The sequence below is a fragment of the Giraffa tippelskirchi genome, chromosome 7 (genome assembly GCF_054371585.1).
Source record: "Giraffa tippelskirchi isolate mGirTip1 chromosome 7, T2T-mGirTip1v1.2.pri, whole genome shotgun sequence".
Lineage (NCBI taxonomy): Eukaryota > Metazoa > Chordata > Mammalia > Artiodactyla > Giraffidae > Giraffa > Giraffa tippelskirchi.
In genome coordinates this window covers 95,689,953-95,710,172 of record NC_137281.1, presented here as the reverse complement: position 1 = coordinate 95,710,172, position 20,220 = coordinate 95,689,953, and the positions used below count along the sequence as shown (strand labels likewise).

General features: G+C 41.2%; 1 protein-coding gene across 9 annotated transcripts in view; it reads left to right on the top strand.

Moving 5' to 3' along the window:
* The window catches only part of MEIS2 (Meis homeobox 2), a 226,410-nt gene that overhangs the window by 62,505 nt on the left and 143,685 nt on the right, over window positions 1–20,220 (top strand). For all 9 annotated transcript variants that reach the window (XM_081507121.1, XM_081507117.1, XM_081507116.1 and 6 more), the window contains one exon: window positions 2,049–2,194. In XM_081507121.1, coding sequence (XP_081363247.1) covers window positions 2,049–2,194 — 146 coding nt within the window. The remainder of the gene's footprint in view (window positions 1–2,048; window positions 2,195–20,220) is intronic.

The window sequence follows — 20,220 nt, the reverse complement described above, 5'->3', positions numbered from 1 at the left end:
GGTTAAAATGCTAGGGTTGCCAAGGAGCAGTCAGAAGCCATTAGTGTGGGTGAGAATTTGCCTTGCAGCAGTTCCTTGGCATGGTGGAAAGTGTGTACGCGTGTCTCTGCTCGAGCTTGTGTGTGTGTGTGTGTGTGTGTGGAGTGTGTGTGTGTCCTTGTGCAAGTGACTCCCTGGTGTACATGAGTGTGCAGGGAGGGTAGACAGATGAAGACTGGATTCCATCCAGCCAGGATTCATAAGTCCAATGCCTTTTGTTTCCCTGTACTCCTGATTAGTTCTTTGACTACTTGGGGTCCTTTCGATTCACTCCTTTTTTTTTTTTTCTTTTATCATAACAGACGGCAGAGAAAAAGAGAACAGCAACTTCGGGGTCATGCTCTAGTGTTTGGGCAGATGGAAGGGATCTGCTTTGCCTTGGGGCAGGGTGGTTGTAATGAAGTGGCCTGTCAGTCTGTAAATAGTGAGGGTCATCTCTTCCATGTGATGGAGGGTATCACATTGCAGTGAAAATGGAAATGTCAATAAAATTAATCTGCCAGCTCTTTGCTGTGGCTTTTCTGCTTCTCTGGTCAAAGAAGGTTGAGGGTTTTTGCGGCGAGAAGGGAAAAGAACAGGTATAGGGAAGCCCACAGAGCAGACAGTTGGGACAGGTTAGGAGGCAAGAGGCCCATGGCAGGATGTCCCCAGTGTGGCCCAGTCCAGGAGGAGGGAGCTGGTCTGGGAAGGAGCTGGTGGATCTATAGCATTCCCGGGGAAGCTGCGGAGCGTCTAGCTCAGGCTACATTGAGCACAGAGTTTATTGTTTTAGGCTTTCTTGGACAAGGTTTTTACTTAGCATGGGATTTATGGCATTTACTGCTAATGAATGTCTATTCTTAAATTACAAAAACCCCCATCTCAGCGCAATTCCCAGATGTTCTTCCAGGACCCTGGCTTCTTAAACACCAGCAGGGAGCATAAACTCTCCACTTCTCTGTTTTCCTCTTTCGCGTGGCTCCAGGCTAATGATGTGCAAGGAAAACACAGCCATCTATAAAGCCCCAGTGCTGTCCCCGTATTCTTCATTTATTTTGCATTTGATTATGCCACAAGTCGGATCTTGTTTCTTTCCTTTTTTTAAAGTTATTAGTTCAAATATTAATGTAGGGATATGGCATATATTGCTCCTCTTGATTGATGCCTTCCCAAAAACAGGAAGACGTGCTCGTATGAATTTTAAGAAAGTAGGGGTCCTGCAATGCCTTGCCAGAAGAGTTTTTCAGATACATAATTTAGATGCCCTCCAGGCAGGCTTTCAAGGCATTTTTGCCGGAGGGCAAGAAAAAATAACTATGACTGTTAAAAGTAAATGATTTTTGCTAATGCACAGTTAATGCCAGAGAAAAGCACAGAAGAGAAAGATGTTGATAGAAACTTCTGATTAAGTGAGCACCCTACCTTGATGTGCATCTTTTTTGTTTTTTAATGATAATGATCAGTGGTGCAGAGAGCTAAAAGTTTTCATGTCACGCGGATGCTGAGTCCAGGGTCATCTGAGGAGTATGTGAATGTGCGTGCTTGGGAGGTGACAGTTCTAGGAGGGGCTGAGCAGGCAGTGTGTTATGTGCAATGAACAGTGACACAGTTACTGTCACCTATGCAGGCAGCCTAGAATATATAGACTACAGAACATTTAACTTGATTACCCTACAGTATGTGTTCACTCTGGGCATGGGGATGCATTTTCACCGAATGGGTTTTCTGATGGCGGTTTTCCCACATTGGATTCCATAATTGACGAAGAGCTACTGCACTGTGTCAAGAGCACAATTATAATTGAATTAATGATATGGGAGAGTGTGAGACACACAAAATTAACATTTGAAGAGGCCTGGTTTAATTTTGTCTTTTACATATTTGTGTCTCCAATTATACTTTAATGAAAGAGAATATACCCGCTTAATGGATTTCTTTCAACAAGCTTAGCTGAGCTCATCATTAGCTGCTCATTGTTGTTGGCACCCTTTCTGTGTTTTCTCTAATGTATTTTCATTTCTTTCTACTAGGGGATGGTTTAGACAACAGTGTAGCTTCACCTGGCACAGGTGACGATGATGATCCAGACAAGGACAAAAAACGTCAGAAGAAAAGAGGCATTTTCCCCAAAGTAGCAACAAATATCATGAGAGCATGGCTCTTCCAGCATCTCACAGTAAGTCAAGATGAAAGAGAAAAATAAGTTTTGTTGTTTTGCCTTCTCCTAGCACATTAGATGGGCTCATACAGATTTTTTGAAAATAAGGTGCCTATTTTCCCTTTCTTGAAATCTGATGGCTAACAGGGCAGTTGAGGTTTTTACCAATTCTCACCACCCAAACAGCACCCTGTAGAAAGAAGGAGTTTTTATTTTCATAGGTCAGGAATGGACCTCATTAAAAAAGGGCTCTAAAAAGTCTATATAAGTAAATGTGTTGTTTATGCAAAAAGGTGTGAGAGCAACTTCAGATAATGCAACTGCTACCAAGGGAAACGGCTGTGAGAAGCTCATGAATCCATAAATGTTGCCGATTATACTCTTAACGAAAGCCATCTTCTTAGCAGGCAAAAAAAAGCGCACCTTGCCACATGTATGTCCAAGTGCCTGGTATCAGGGGCAGCTCTAATCACTGAAGCAGCTTGCAACATGACACGTGTTTATATGACAACCACAGAAGGGTTATAGGTGCTGTAATGCCTTTGTTTCTAAGGTAGAGATCAAAGATTCTTTTTTAGCGGTTCAAGTCCATTATCTTATAAGCTGATCCTGTTCACTTATGGGGAAGGATCAACAATGTGCAGCATTTTCCAAGTAACAGTTTATCTTCCTGTTTGCAATCGGTTTCATGTGTCATTATGTATATACCATTGACTGAGACCCTCAAGACCAAAAAATTATAATATATTTTTGCAGAGGAACTACGTGCTCACGTTTTACTCTTCATTTGAAAATTCTGGGAAAATAGTAAAGATGTCAGAGGCTGTTTCTTGCTATAAGATTGTTTTCAGGCCATTCTATTTAGGCTGCAGCTTAAAAATAGAGTAGCACATTGAAATCTGAAGGTCTTTGATTATCCAACTTGTGGGTTGCCATGCTGAATGACATTAGTTACAGTGTCATGAGTCCAGGACAAGGTTCCACGTTTATTTATGGCGGTGGCTGCTGAGCAACTCTTCCAGCAGGGCTCCAAAGGGCGAGGGGTGGGGCGGCAGCAGGGAGGGCAACATGATAGATTCACATTCCTAAATCGGCCATTTTGATGTAAGGACATTAGTAGCAAACTAAGGTGTATCGATCTGGCCGGTGGTGTCAGGATTAGCTGGGAGTACCAACGAGGCTGCCGTGGCAGTGGTTATTCTTGCCTTGCAGCTATGGCCATTTCAAAGGTCAGGGCCCTGCACTGACTGGGCTCAGAGGAATTAGACCGAACATGCCGTCTCTGGGCTGATTACTTAACCAAAGACAAAATAATGAGTCCTAAGCAAATACTGACTAATTGAAAGGGCTGTAAATCCATTACATATTGGTCAGGGATAATCAGGAGTATTTAATCACTTTTATCTATTCAAGAGCACTGAAGCTGCAACAGCAAAGCCCTGAACCTTGCCATGTGGTTATTATTCTCATCATTATCAAAATTACTTCACAGCTGTTCTTTGCTACATCACCTCAGCTGGAGATTTACTAACCTGTAAAATGTTTTTAATTTGGAAGTCGAATGAGTGCGAGGGGAGGGGTTTCTCATTTTTAACTGAAGGTTTGTTTGGTTAGAGTAGCAAGTAAGAAAGGCAGGGTGGGGTGAGTAGGTGGCAGGCAACTGCCTTCTCCCACCAGCTCACCTGTCTGATTTCCTCCCTCTGTCTCCCTGCATGCTCAGCATTCCTTGGTTAAAAGTAAAGAGTTCAGCAATTACTTTTCAAGCAAACATCCCCATGTATTTTCAGCCCCTCAGTTAAAACAACCCAGCATCATAGAACAGCAGAATCTTAGAGAATGCAGCTGCTTTGTTTACAAACCAGGAAGCTCAGACCCACAAAGGGAAGTGATTGGCTCAAGGTCCAGCTGGGATCAGGACCCAAGCCTTCCTTGACCCCACAACTCAGTGCCCTTTCTACACATTATGATGACTTTGCTAGAATCATGATCACCATGAACAGTTGCATATCAGCCTTACAACCTCTGCCATCAAAGTGCTCAGCTTCAAAGGGAGGAAATAGAAGCAAAATGCTGTTTGCTTTACTTATTTTTAAAAGTTGCCTGCTCCCGCAACCTTTCCGAATAGAGAAGGCTTACTCTACACCTCTCTCTTAAAGCCAGTTCTCTCCTTCACCGCCCGGGTCTGTGCTTCGAATCTTCCTCCAAGTATCCAGAGCTTGTTGGACCTCTTGCTTGCCCAGTTGTTGTCTTACCTCCCACATCCCCTTCCTGGGTTGAACCCACTGTGTGCCCTGACTGCAGGTGAGAAATTGTGCAGGACCAATGATTCCTGGGTGCTCCTTGTGGCTGTACTGTTCGCTCAGTACTTCTCCCCACCCCGAGGGTGCTTTCAGCTAGATAAATACGCACGAGGCTTTGTGCAGAATTCTCTGTCCAGCTGAAAATTTTAATTAATGCCTGTCCTTACAGTGGGGAGAGAAGACTCAAAGAACCTGAGCTGGAGAGTTGGGAAACTGACATTTTGAGTTCAGTTTTCCTGAGTCCTGGCTGAACCTCAGTTCAGCCCAGTAAGTTCTCTGGACCTGCCATTTCTCCATTTGTCAAACGGATCTGCGCGTTGCAGGCTGCTTTCCTGCACTCGTGTGTTGGCTACACTCAGAGCTGGCAGAGCATGGCTCTGCCCCAGGCTCTGTGGTCATCCTCTTCTCTGTACCCTGCTTCCTTTTTATTTTCCATTAAGGGCTTTCTTTTTCTCCTCCCCACAACCTTCTTTTACACCATGCCCCTTTATTACTTTCTCCACTGGCTTTGTCTGTCCATCTCTCTCTCGGCTCTTCTCCCCAGCCTTTCCTGCACCTCCCTTGTATGTAAGGAAATTCTCCTCAGCTTTCCCTTTGACATCTTCCCTCTTTATCCCAGCATCACCCCAGCTGCAGAGAAGAGGTTCAGTAACTTTGATGAGGATGGTCCTGTAACACTTTTACTTTCCAATCTTTAATGAGCTGAAAGATTTACTCAGCTATAATTCTGAGCGCAGAAACCAAGAATAGAGCCCCCTAACTAGCGACATGTTAATTTAGACCCCTTTTCTTATGCACTAACAGGCATGAGGAAGTCCTTGGAAATAGAGATGCCCCACTATATTTTTCTGTCATTTAATTAATTTCAACTTTCAAAGTGAAATGTTGGCTCTAGCTCACTGAAAATAGATGTAGTCTAAATTATTATTTCATGTAAATTTCTTTACAAGTGCATGATTCAATGCGCATTCCTTCATTATTAGTCTCTTTAACATTATTTCAAACTGGTTTGTTCCCCTTTGTGCAGTATGACCTGCTCTTGTATTACAATAATCCCCGATGTACCCTTTTTTCTTTCTTTTTTAAAAAAGAAGCTAATTGAATTATCTCATTATTTTAATTTGTTAAGCAAATGTATTTTGGATCTCAGGATGTGTTCTTAAAGAAGGGGGTTGCTGAGGCTTTGCCCCCTGAATGGGCCATTGGCCCATTTTGACATTCATGCATTCATTAACTAGCAGAACATAAAAGAACTCTAGTTGTATTTTTTTTTTTCCAAACACCCAACCAGCATGGAGCAACTTTTCCCAATAAGCCACAGGGGTCTCTCTACATATGTTCTCAACTGCAAGCTATTGTCACCTATTCTGAATACCTCAAAAGGCCCAGAGAAAAAAGAACCCCACCTCAACAAAGGCCAACTGTAGCAATTGTTAAATCTGAGTCTCAATATGACAAAAATCATTAACCTTCAGTTTTCTTGGAAGAACAAGTTCCACTACAACTGTAACAGTTAAAACACTCTCTCAAATTCCTGTGCACCACCAGCTTTAGGGGAGGAGGTAATAAACTCACAGCTAATCGATGATATTGAGGAAAATATTTAAACTAAATCCAAGGTGGTCGTAAAAAACCAAACTCTTTGATGAATTGAGGAATTTCCATATTGAGTTAAGCACTTTAAAGTTGCTTAGTCTGAAGCTAAATAATTATTTTCTAGTTTCTAACTACCAGTTTCCAGAATGTCCTTTAAACATCACAATGATTTTAAGGAAATAAATCCACATATTTAAATCCTCACAGTAATTTTAAGGAAATAAATCCAAGTAAATACTTTTTAGAAATTCAACCAGTGAAATGTGTCCTATGTTACTTTTACCCTCTCTTCTATTGGTGGACACCTCTGCCTGCCTTCTCAGACTAAGAAATCTAGTGAAGATGGAGGAAAGAATCTGTTGGAATGTATGTGCTTTTCCTGGAAAGTACCCAATGGCAAAAAATCGTAGGGAAATCCTAGGGAAGTATATTCTTTTCCCTAACACATGGAGATTATGATATCATAAAAGTAAGCCTGCCATTACAACTGTTTTTATTTGACTTCAAAGATAGTTAAAGAAAGAAACAGCAAGAAATAATACCCGGGCTGATGGTTTATTCTTCACCATGAAAAACTCCTCCACGCCAAGAAGCCCTTAGTGTACTCAATTAGGCTCTCAGGCACCTCCACTTGCCTCCTTCAAGAGCTCCCCTAGTTGTGCTGCAAAGAATATATTTGATCATGGAATGAAAACAGGAAGTGCTCACACACAAAGACACCACTTGCTCATACCTGTTTCTGACTACAGTTTTTCTTATTTGAAAACATAGGGATAAAGCTCACCCTTAGCGGATGTGGGACTTCTTTCAAAGCTATGTGTACAGAATCAGAAGCAAATTTATTTCAAAGTGATACAATATCCTGCAGCCTCCTGGAAACTGCAGGTTCTAAAAACCCTGCCCTTTGTTCATGGCAAAATGCTTAGCCTCTTGCCATATCTCTGCTGGTAAAGGAAGCGGAATGAAGCCTGTCTGTCAGGTGTTCGCTGGTTTCACTCCCTGCCTATTATAGTTTGTTTCATGGGATTTTGTGAAGGTCTGTTTTGAGTAATGAAAATGTGATTTAAAGTATATTATTTCACAGAGACAGTGAACCCAAATTATGAATAAATACAGTTCCGTGTTACATAGAGAAAGATACCTCTTCTCTAGTGAATTCAAGACCATATCACAGTCAATCTAGTCATAGCAAATTTTTTATTTTATGTGTGTATACACACACACACACAGAAGAGAGAATGAGAGAGAGAGGAGAGGCAAGACTATTTTGCCCTTTAACTGTTTCTCTTCATCTTATATAGATCCAGATAGTTTCATTTCTCAAGGAGGTGATACAGTGTCAAGGTTAAGAGCTGCTGCTGCTGCTGCTGCTGCTGCTAAGTCGCTTCAGTTGTGTCTGACTCTTCGCAACCCCATGGACTGCAGCCTACCAGGCTCCTCCATCCATGGGATTTTCCAGGCAAGAGTACTGGAGTGGGGTGCCATTGCCTTCTCCGAAGGTTAAGAGCACAGGGTCTGAAATCTGCAGCACAGTAGATTTTTGATCTTGAGCACTGAGGTCTCTGGACTTCACTTTCCATATCTGTAGAATGGTGATAATTTTAGAACCAACCCAGTAGGGTTGTTGCAGGCATTAAATGAGACAATGTAAACTATTCAGCTCCATGCCTGGGTATATAATGGAAAGCAATAGGTATATAATGGAAAGCAACTATAATTACATCTTTTAATTTGGTTGAATAGCTACCAGGAGACTTTGACCAGTAGAACTGGGCAACCAAAATGATCACATACCTTCCTGGGACTCTGTGAGATGGAGGGACTGGCTTTGCCAAACAAATCAGCAGGAGATAACATAGTCTAATTTCTGCCTTCCAGAGTCATGTAAATGTCAGATGGGGCTTTCCAGGTAGTGCTAGTGGTAAAGAAACCGCTGGCCAATGAAGGAGATGCAGGTTCGATCCCTGGGTCAGGAAGATCCCCTGGAGGGGAGGGTATGGCAACCCATTCCAATATTCTTGCCTGGAGACTCTTATAGAGGTGCCTGATGGGTTTACAGTCCATGGGGTCACAAAAGAGTCAGAAATGACTGAAGCGACTTAACACACAGGCATGCAAACATCAGATGGCTGTTCAGTGATTCTAGGCGCTCTCATCAGAGAGTCCAGGTGCCCATGGAAAGCCTGAGCATCCTGGTGAGTCTTCCAGGATGGAGTGGGAGGTAGAGAAAAAATGGCTGTGGAGTAGCTCATAATGCCTCCATCGGGGCCTCCTTTTTGTAGAGAACCACCCCTTCCCATAAGGGTCCCAGTGCATGAACAGAATCTAGTCTCTGCTTCCTTGGAGCATTCAAGTCTAGGCTGTCGGAGAGACAGTACAGTGTGGGTTTGTAAAAAGGGTCACTGAATGTGAAATTTTAGGCTTAGGTTTGTGCTCTGTAATCCTGGGTGAATGATTCAACCTCTGAACCTATTTCCAGACCTATGAAATGAAGAGTAGACACGTGCTCTACTTAGCTGGTTGAGGGGCTGTGAGGCTCAGATGATGTGGCCAGTTTGTAAACTGTAATGTGTGGCACGGCCGTCAAGTGCTTTGGCTTCTGGTTGTGTGCTTGGGACTCCTGCAGCCCAAGGTCTCTGGTGCCTCATGAAATCACCACGGGTGATAGATGTGGTGTTGCCTTCTTCTCCACCCCAGTTTCTCCACTTGTCCATTTCCGCAAGCGTATCCATGGAGACACTGTGAAAATGTCCATCGTTAGATGTCTTTTTAAGGTCCTCGAATGGTTAATTGAATCAGTATTTCAGGGACATTAGCTATTTCTACTTGGAAATTAGTGCCCTCATGATTCTGAGATCCATCTACTTTGATACTAATTGCTATCGGCTAACGTAATACCAAATAGAAAATGTTGGCCTTACTTACGCAGTGAAAGACGGCCTTTCTCGTGTTCAGGGGTACAGATGTGCACGGAATATGAGTGAGGCTCATGGGCTGAGACGCCTGTGAGGAGACGCCTGTGCAGAACACACAGCTGAAAAACACCAGCAGAAAGAGCCTCCCGCAAACATGCAGCCGAGGGAGGCCGCCCATGGCCTCAGCCTTTGCATTGTTTTCCTGCTTGCCGGGAGAAAACATCTGTGAATTATTTGACTGGAACCTTATACTGGAGATCGTCTGAATTGGTGTCATCTCTGTTTAATTTCAGGAAATGATGTCACAATGCATTAAATAACAATACTGGGTGATTTATTTTCCCGTGGACATGCTGTCCTAAGCATTCCTCTTCTCTTGCAATGTTTCCAATTAACTGTAAGCTTGAGTGTTCTTCGTATTTCATAATGATTTTGAGGGGTGGGGGGCGGGAGATTGGGGTGGGAAGAGAGGTAATTTCAGAGGTTGCAGAGGTTCAGAGCTAATGGCACATCCATCATGTTCTTATTGGGATAGGAGGGTACTGAACATCAGGGCTGTGATCGCCACTGGCAACCTACCATAACGCTGGTTTTCAAGAATGTCTAAAAAAGAAAGCCTGAACGTTCTGCTCCTAACTGTCCAAAGAGTCACTGGATGATTTTAATAGTGACCTGCATACTGTAGCTTCTGCCTTTATCAAAGTTTCCACGCACTCCCTTCTTCAGTCAAGAAGAGAGGACATAAGTCAGTTCTGTGTGCCATCTGTCGTCGTTTTTACAATTTCTCGAATTAAAGAGACAGGCTAAAAATTTAATGTTATGTTGAATCCTAGAAACTCCTCTAGAAGAAATGCAATTGCAACTAAATTTACTTTGTCTCTCGAGGGGAAAAGAATCAACGCCTGCGGTTGTGTCATAACCTTTTGCTTGCAGTCCCAGTTTGGTATTTAGAATTGGATTATGAGGGGTTCTGCATGCGAAAGCCTGATGTGTTTGGGATTCAGCAGCAATATACTCCAATAATAAAAAACCAAAAAAAAGTATATCAGACCCTTCCATTTATCTCAGCTGAGATACACTTAGAAAATTAAGTCCCAGGTTATGAGTTATGAGCTGACAGACACATTTAAAAAAAATAAGTAACTGAGCGAGATTGAAGAATGAAATGCTTATTAAATTGCCATCAAAAAGAAACTAAAATAATGATTAGCTCAAAGTTTAGCTCTAATTTCATAAACTATCACTCTTAAGTATAATTGTTTAAAAATATGTTAAAGAATTCAAGGAAATGGAGAATTGAGGACCCTTGAATAAAAGAAAATAGGCATGTGCATATCTGAATATTCAGCTATTTAAAAACTCCAAGAATAGAGTGCTATTAAATGCTGTTTAGTGAAACCCGTGAATATTCATTCAGATCATAGAGAAAATTTCCATTTCTTCATTCCACATGACCGCAGTTTGCAAGTGTATTCTGTGGAGAGGTGGAGCAGTTAGGAATTCAAGTCCAGTTTGACTAGGTTGTGAGAGCACTCAGTCTCCCTCAGCTTTGCTGCAGGATAGGGTCAGAAAGTGACCTTAACATTCAGGATTCATTTTGATTTTAGAGACTGTTACTGCACAGATTTCAGAGGACTCCTGGAAATGCCCTGCCTTCTCCGTGCTGTAGTCTGTTTTTGCAATTTGAAACAGATTATGAAGTGCAAAGATGATATCCAGCCCCACTGCTCCCGTTAAGAAATAGTGACTTGAGTAGGAAGCATTAGGTTGGTTGGATGGAACTTGCCATGTTACACTGACATGCTGCCTGCCACTTTCTCAATTGATTGGCAGCAGTTGTTTACAGTATGTAATCACGGGCACCCTTTAAAGGTGTATTATCCTCTTAAAACATAATAGTAATGCCATTTTCATGCTTTTACATTTGCTATTCATATTTTGAACTGCCAAGTCCCAAATCTGCCAGAACTAATTTAAATTGTTTTTATCTAATAGTGGATAAGTTGTCAAGTCACAATATAATGGCAGTTAATTTTTCTTAAACTATAGTTTTACTTCTTGGTTATAATAGGTAACATGAATACTTGTTGACTCTGACTTGATTGTCCACAAAAAGAAAAATTACAACTCAAGAGATTATTATTGTGGAATTCTGTGATGACAAGAAATAAAGAGAATATTATTCTGAGCATTATAGGAAATTAACATGAGCCGTTAATCAACCCTCTTTAACCACCCTGTCCCTCAATTTACTGACACCTGATTTGCCTAACACAGCCAGATAATGGCTGGAGATCTACCCTTGTTAATTCCAGCGCCAAATCTTGTTGCTACTGTTAATTGTAATACTTGACTTATCAGATTATAACTCTCTAGACATATTTACTTCTTGCATCATTCCTCTATATTCACAAGTATCCCAGAATTAATTTTGACTTGGGAATATCTGGTAATTCCATTACTAATAATTTAGAAAAGGGTGATCCTGCAACTCTGGTCATCCGACAGTTGTAAAATGGCTTATTTCTTACCCTGGGACACCTGGTGTGACCCTGTCATAAGCCAACAATAAACAACCCAAGTGTACTAGGGGTGGTGCTGCACTAGTGTTTCAAAAAGAAAAAGGCTTTAATCAAACAGAAGAAGTGAATGCTGGATTATTCCCTGTAGATTGGTGACATGTTGGAACTCTCTATTAAAGCAGCCTCATTTTTTCCCCATGGTGAAAAGTTACAGGTTCCATTTCAGTGTTTCCAGGATACCTGCAGGTAGCTCATGAGTTGTTACACTTGTTTTAAATCCGGCCCCACAGTGAATTAAAAGAAAAAGTGGTAAGAATGCATGGGCCATATGAGATCATTATTAGTCAATTATCAGCTCAGTTTAGTTCTTGCATTAGTTTCTAGGAAACCATAAGTTTAGATCCATGTGGCAAAATTCCCACCAATTACTTGATAGCACTTTGATGAAGACCCCTCTTATTGCTTAATCCTGAAGCTTTTATGTTTGCTTATGAACTACTTAAGTTATAATCAAATATAACCATGTGGAAAAGCATCAGTTTTTAATATGACCTTTGGTACTAGCCTGGGAATCCTTTCAAAAGAGTTTGGACTTTTTTTCCCCTAGAGCAAGTTTAAAGAAAAGTGTGATTTAGTTCTCTTTGGTTCTTACATGCTTATATTCATTCTCTTGTCAGTGTCTACCTCAATTATCCCCTTGCTTATTTGAAATGCATATAATCTATTAAATAGAAAGGGGCTACTTTCCTGAAGTCTCCTGAATTTATTTTTGGGCATAATTGGAGCAGATAATGGAAATGTTTTGAATCCATTACCAAATCTGTGTTTTTCCTGCCTTTAGATAGTGAGGATGATCTGTTAATTCTTTGTGTTCTACAAAAACAAACAAACATTTGAGGTCAGGGAGAAAGAAATTCCTCCTGTTTAGAAGGCTATATAAATATACCGATGTGTGTACTTAGTCACCCAGTCGTGTCTGACTCTTTGTGACCCCATGAACTGTAGCCCACCAAGATCTTCTGTCCGTGGGGATTGTCCAGGCAAGAATACTGGAGTGGGTTGCCATGCCCTCCTCCAGGGGATCTTCCCAACCGAGGGATACAAGCCAGGTCTCCCCCACTGTGGGTGGATTCTTTACCATCTAAGCCACCAGGGAAGACCAGGAGGTGGTAGATTTCAGGACAATTGGAAGTTACTTAGCCAGCATCCTTGTTTCAACTTAACCTTTTGCTCTCTGAGTTATCTTGGGCAAGTCAGTTAATTTTCTGAGTGCTGGTTTTCTCATCTTTTGCAGGTTAGCTGAAGTTAGAAATAACTCTTTGAAAAAAGCAGAATGCTCTGCAAGTAGAAAATGTTCTTCATGAATGTTTTCATAAAACCCACTGAAATAATTTATCCGTCCTAGCTCCATGAAACCTGAACTTGAATACAGGTGAAACACTCTTCAAAGAATAATACTCTACTCATTTCAAAACCTAAGTCTGTTTTGGAATGAGGATCGAATCCTACAATTAGCACGATATGTACAAGGAAAAGGGCAAAAGATCTCATGCACCATTTGTACTGTGACACAGTGTTACTGACACCATGAGTCAAAGTAACTTTTGAAATGGCATAAACTCAAACTTAAGAGAAAGAACAAGATGACAGCAAACACTTCACAATAAACTTATTCCTACTTGAGTTGTTAGCTTTGGGACCAGCTCCTTGGAGGTTTGGACATCTTGTTCTTTATTCATAAACTTTACATCCTGAGAATTAATGGGTTCACCATCTTGCCACTTTTCATCTAGGTCAAGCTGGTGAGGGTGAGTAGTTTTACATCTTTAAAATGACAATCTCATAGGCCCACTCTAAGGAGGTAGAATCCTGTGAGAGACACAGAATTATCTCATTGCAGCCAGAGAATAGTGGAATTATTATTTTTTGAATATTGTTTCAATCTGGGTGCTAAAATCAGGCTACATTTGATTGCACATTCAGAGATTTGTGGGTGCAACAGCTCTTAAGACAGAATCCTTTGGCTGAAGCACAGAATATGTAGGGGAGAAGGTGAGAGGAGTTTAGAAAGCTATATCGAGGTCTGAGGGAAGCCAGATACCTGGATGGGGGACCTCTTTGAGGGTTAGAAATGATGGGACTGCATCAAAACCATGGCATTGTTTAAAGGGAGGAAGAGGGGCTTCCTTGGTGGCTCAGCGGTATAGAATCCACCTGAAATGCAGGAGACACAGGAGACATAGGTTTGACCCCTGGATTGGGGAGATCCCCTGGAGGAGGGCATAGCAACCCACTCCAGTATTCTTGCCTGGAGAATCTCACAGACTGAGAAGCCTGATGAGCTACAGTCCACAGGGTCACAAAGGGTCAGAGCACAGTCACACAAGTGAGGCAAAGAGTGCGGGGTGGGGGGGGACTTGAGGATAGAATCTTTTTTAAAAACTACATTGAAAAGGAGGAAGAGAGAAAGTAATGAACAAAGATAAAGAAGTCAGGCTGGTATACGAGCCTAATCAGATCATGTGAAGAAAGGAGTTTCAAAGTAGAGGAAGTAGATTCTGTAGAAAGATCAAGGACAATATTAACTAAAAATAAGCCTTTGGATTTGGCACTTGGGAGTCATGGTCTATCTTTGAATTCCACCGACTGAGGGGGGAACAGGCAAAATTGGAAGGGAACAGAGGAGGAAGAGGGGACAGATAGTGCATGGAGGTGTCGGTTTATCAGCAGAGGTGAATCAGGCGAATCAGATGCTGAGTCAGCAGTGGGAGGGGATCCCAGGGAGAGATACTGAGGTGTAGGTGTTGGGAAGGGGGTTGCGTGTGAAGAGAATGACAATGGATAATCCAGGGTTCAAGAAGAGGAAGCCAATGAAGGTGGAGTCGAAACACAGGTATAGGAGGCAGACACATTTTGTAAAGTGTAGAAGGAAAGCCAAGTGAGTTCAGAAAAGGGCTTCTCTGACTGGATGAGTAGGAATTGTGAAAAGTGTGATCCAGAGAGAATTAGGAAGAGAGAGCAGTGTGGCCTCGGAGCAAATAGAAACACGCTGTCGTGGACCTGCTCCACCTCAGGGCAGCTTTTTCCAGGCAGAGCTCAGGAACCAGGAGCACGAGGGCAAAATGAGACAGTAGGAAAAACCTAACCTGGGATTGACAGCATGAGTGAAAGGGACGGTTTTACTTAGAGAATTCTCTAAATGACTAATAATTCAAAATTCCTATGAGATATTCTTTCCTTGGATCGTGACTGAAAGAAGGATTTTATGGTTCATCTGCATAATGAAACAAGGAAAGTCAAAATATTTTTGGAAAAGAAAAATGAGGAAGGTCATTTAAAAATTTAATAACACTGAGTTATTAAAGTAAATTATAAAGCTACAAGGTGTTGCACTGGCTAACACAATAGGCAGAATGATCATTTGAACAAAATAAGCATACACAGTTTAACCCAAGCATATGGAGATATTTATTAATTTTAAGGGCATCACTTTAAACCAATTGAGGAAAAAAAGGACAATTCAGTAAATGATTTTTGGTTAATGCTGTAACTGTTATTGAAAAAATAATCAGTACTCTCCATCAAAATAAGTTCCCCATTTAAGAATTCTTTGAAGTAGATTTAACTATCTTTCTTTCCTTTATTTAGTGAAATTCTTACAGAGAATAAAAGCAAAGAAATTATAAAGAAAAGTGTGAATTATTTAATTAAACAAAAATAAAAATGAATAGCTTTTTAATGTCAAGAAAAAAACCACAAAATAAAGACAAACATTAAACTGGCAAAAATATGTACATCATATAATAGACAGAGTGTCCTTAATAGATATTGTGTACAAATAAATAAGAAAAAAAGTACAGTACATAAAAAGGCATAGATGAGTAGGTTCATTCACAAAAGAAGAAATACAGGTGGCCAATAGGCATTAGAATAATTAGGACCAAATCAATTTTTAAATCAAGGAAATATTATTTTTTTCTATAAAATTAAAAAAAAATCTTTAATTAGTGTTTAGCACTTTTCAGAGTGGAAGGAAATATTTGACTTAATAATGACTGTAAATATTGGCTTATTCTCTCTGAAATTTAAACTGGTAATGTGTATTACTAATTGTGTTCTTATCCTTTGATCCAATAATTTAGTTTTTAGAAGTTTATGACAAAGAAGTAATAAGAAATAATACAAAAATTAAGGAGAACTGTATATAAAGACATTATTTGTGAAAATAAAACATTGAAGAGTCCATGATATTCCATTATGAAGTATAGTGGAATATTATATAATCATTAAAAAATTATATTCTCAAAAATATTTTGAGATAGGTAAAAATCTCTCAATATTTTTCCAGGTGAAATAAAACAGATAAGGCAATATGCATGATATGGTTATAATTTTGGAAAAGAAAATATTTGGGGTCATAGTCTTTGAAGAACAAATAAAGATGTGAACAGTGATTATCTTTGAGTAGTGAGATCTGGCTGACCTTTTTTACTTTTTTCTTTATACTTATCCATATGGTCTAAACTGTCTATAAAATGTGTATTGTGTTTATAATACAAGACAGTAAGTTTTATTTTAATAAAGAGACATGCTGGGTAGAGGGCTAATCAAGTGTGCTGGTACACTGGGAACATAGGAAGCCCACCGAGAAACTGCAAGTCCAAATGAAGATTAAGAGGGAGAAGAGAGAAGCAGGGGGAGCATTTGCAGGTCTGTGACCTTGGAAAGGCAGCATCTCTGCTTGACAGCATCTAGGACTGGGAAAGCAAAGATGGATGACACCGGAATTAAGAGAGGCAACATATTAGAAAAGTCTTGGTCCTTATATTAACACCTTCGAAAGTAGAAGCAAGAAGTGGGGTCAGGGGGAAAGAGGAATATTCTAGTGTGTACAGAAACCACTGGGGAAAGTGGAGGTGGCTTAGAGGAGCATTGTCCACAGCATGGGAGAGGGATGGTGGCAGATGGCTGTGAACACCGTGAGAAAAGTGGATAGAAAGTCTCAGGTCGGGGCGGAGAGCAGGGATCGAGAGCGCAAAGGGGAAAAGTTAACAGTCTGGCTTCTCTTCCCAGACTCCAGAGGGACTGTAAGGAGGGAAAACGGGGAACTTCTGTGAGAGAGTGTCTTAGTTCAGGCTGCCGAAACTAATACCACAGACGAGGGGGCTTAAACACCAGAAATTTATTTTCTCACAGTTCTGCAGCCTTGAAGCACAAGATTGGATGCTGGCAGCATGGGTGTCTAGTGAGAGCTCTCTCTTTGGGTTGCAAATGGCTGCCTTCTTATTTCGTCCTCACATGGCCTTTCATAGTTTTGTGTGGAGTGAGAGCTCTTCCTCTTCTTGTAAGGCCACCGGTCCTATGAGGTTAGGACCCCACCCTTATGACCTCATTTAATCTAAATTACCTCCTCAAATCCCAGTCTTCAAATGCAGTCACAATGGCAGCGAGTGCTTCAGCATATGAATTTTGTGGGAACACAGTTCAGTCCACGGTTGAGAGTTTTTAGGGAAACAGTGTTTCAGGACAGACCCAAGTTGTATAAAGTCAAGGATGTGGAAGTTACGTTTGTGGGAAAGATTGAAGTTATTTTTAGCCCCTGACACAGCAGGTGAGGGCAAGGGCAAAGGAGCCGGTGGTTAACTTAGGATGTGGCGAGACAAAACAAAGGACCAGATGGCCAGGAGTGGTGCCTTGAGGGGTGGCAGGCCTTGGCTCACAAAGCTTGAAGTAGAGAAACCAAAACAGTGATTCCTGAAATGTTTCCCCGAAGCACCTGGACGGAGGAGGAAAAGAGCAAGCAAGGAAGGTGTGGGGACGGCTGCTCAGTCAGCTAAAGGAAGCCACAGACTGGGTGCCTATTTTGATCAGCCTCAAGGTTTGTTTGATCTAGCTGTTTTTCCTTAGAGTTCAGTTTTTACATATGGTTCAGCACCCAACCAGCTTGTGTATTTTCAGGATTTCCATCCTCCCACCCCCCAGCTTTCTCTCCTTTGGTGTTTAGGTCAGGGAGGGGAGGGACGGGGGGGGGGGGGGACCTGGGGTGGGGGGAAACCAAGGTCGGCGAGCAGGTTCCCTCCCTGGCTGGTCAGGCTGTGCTCCTGACCCTTCCCGGGGACCTGTGATTAATACGCGCTTTGTAGCGGAGACTTGGCAAACCCCACGCTCCCCAGGACTCGATTCATAATTCACAGTGAGCAGGAGGAGCGGAGTCTTTGTGGTGGCTTGTTTGCTCTCTGCCACACAGAAAGCAGTGCATTCTGACCTTCACTGTTATCTAATCAGGAAGTAGACTGTCCTGGCGTGTGGTTGCGTCCTCCTAGGGCTCTCTACAACTGTAAATTATGTTCCAGCTCCCCGGATCTGGGGCACACCACACTTTACATTACTATTGTGTATCTTAAAATAAACAGCGTCGCAAGCTGTTTATTTTGGTGTTACTATGTATGCAATTTTAAAACAGTGGTTACTTAAACAAATGTCTCTGTTCCCACAGCACTTGAAAGCCAGTGTTTGCTCCTGCGGTTTTAGGTTTTGTCACTTCTGTTTGGATTATATCTGAAATCCCTGCTGTGAGTGATTGGAATGAACCTGGCGGCACCTAAGACAGGACCTGTTGTCAGGCCCTGCCTCTCACTCTGTGCAGCCGCCTCGCCTCCCCAGCACACATGCAGCCTCCCTACTCTGTAGTGCCATAATGTTTTCTCCCTGGGGTGCTCAGTTTATCCCCATGAGTCATCTAGAAGTCCTTTACTTTAAGTTCTTGCATGCTGACCAGTTTAACTGAATAAGTGGTACTTGTGATGATTTTGTAACAAAATACTGCTCCCAAATATTCATGTAAAATCATTTGTGTGCTGTAGATAGAGTGCTTATTCCATTGACACAGCTGGGACAAGATGAATGAAAAGGGGGGCAGTGGACAAAGTAGATGTAAAGTTTGGACAGTGACTTACCCAGTGCTCTTGGGTCCTTCTGCCTCCACTGCATACAGGAGTGAAGTAGGGAGGGCCAGTGTCTTAGCACAAACAAGACTTGTAGGCAGGATTTTGGGTGGACTCACAAGAGGCCACTTGCTAGTGCTCCTTCTTTGGATGAATTATTCAACATCTCCAAGTTCTTCATCTGTAAAATGGGTAGAATTGTCTGGGTAGGGGGGAACAGATGAAAGAGACTATGTGAAATAGTTTATCTCAGTGCCTCAAACTGAGTACTGGTACTCAATATTTAGTCTTTCTCTTCTTCCTTCACCCCTTACACCAGGATATGAATTATAGCTGAGAGTGGTCTGGGTATTGTCCCCTTGGTGTAAACCTGCAGTTAATGTGGGATCCTAAGTGTCTGATCTGGCCTGCTGGGTGATGCTTGGAATAGTCATTATCCTGAAGCTGCTTAACCATTGGAGATGGGGCCACAGCACTCCAGACTTCCTTCTCCATTCTCTGACCTGTTTTTAAGGAAAGAAGTGTGGAATGATCTCAGGTTCTGTACAGTGTGTGTCTTACTCCCTGCCATTGGTGGAGGAGTATCTAAATATCTAAATAATATCTAAAAGCAAATTATAATCATCTTTCCATCTTGATGACGTACATTTCTTCTGTTGTACCGGTACTGGTGAGGAAACTTTTTGGATAGATTTATTGGTTAATGGATAGATGGATGAAAAGCCTGTGGATTCTGGGGTATTTCAAGAAGTCTAAATTCTAGTTGTATAATGTATTGCCTTTTATATTCAGACTAAAATTAGTCTGCATAAGTATAATGTTATTTTCATAATTTAATTGTATTAATGAAATAAGATTTTTTGTACATATGGTTATTATTTATGTTTTCCGTAAAAACCAACAATACTTTGAAAAATTTAGATTATAAGGCTGTTTTATTGAAATTACATACAATAATAATGGTTAGATAGCATCAGCGACTCAATGGATGCAAATCTGAGCAAACTCCAGGAGATATGAAGGATGGAGAAGCCTGGTTTGCTGCAGCCCATGGTGTCACAGAGTTGGGGATAACTTAGCTGCTAAACAACAACAGCAATATGGCTGAAATACTGATTAGGTGATGTGTCTTATTGGCTAAATAAGCACATTTTTCTCTCGTCTAAAGTGCACATACAAGACACTATGCTGTGAAGAAGTGAAAAAAAAATATTGTTTGATTCATTCAGATGTAGGCTAGATCCAGTAATTGTTTTTCATTGCTCTCTATGAGTCCATGAATATTACCCTGCAAGATATTTTGAGTGTGTAGATTTTTCTACTCCAAATATAAAGAAAATACTCAGTCATCATAGAGAGATCGAAAGTTGGGTAAGGCTTCAATGTTTATTATTAGCTGAATTGCCTTGGACAAGTTATTTAACCTTTCAATAGCCTCAGTTTCTTCCTTTGTCAAACGGGGATAATTCCTCCTCCTTGGATTGTCAGGATTCAGCAAGAAGGTAATGCATGGGCAAAGCATTTACCACATGGTCTGCATTAAATACTGGGGAAGGTTAGTTCTTATCATTATGTTGGCCCTTTAAGGGGGAAACATATTTTTTAAATTTTCATAATTATTTTGAAGGTGAAACAATTTCAAAATTCTCAGTGTTGTTGGTTCACCTCTGTCCTCAACCCTGTAGAATCCCATTTCCCCAGAAAGAACTGACTGCAAACACATTAGATGGGTGTGGGATAAAAATAAATGGGGAATAATGTTAGACT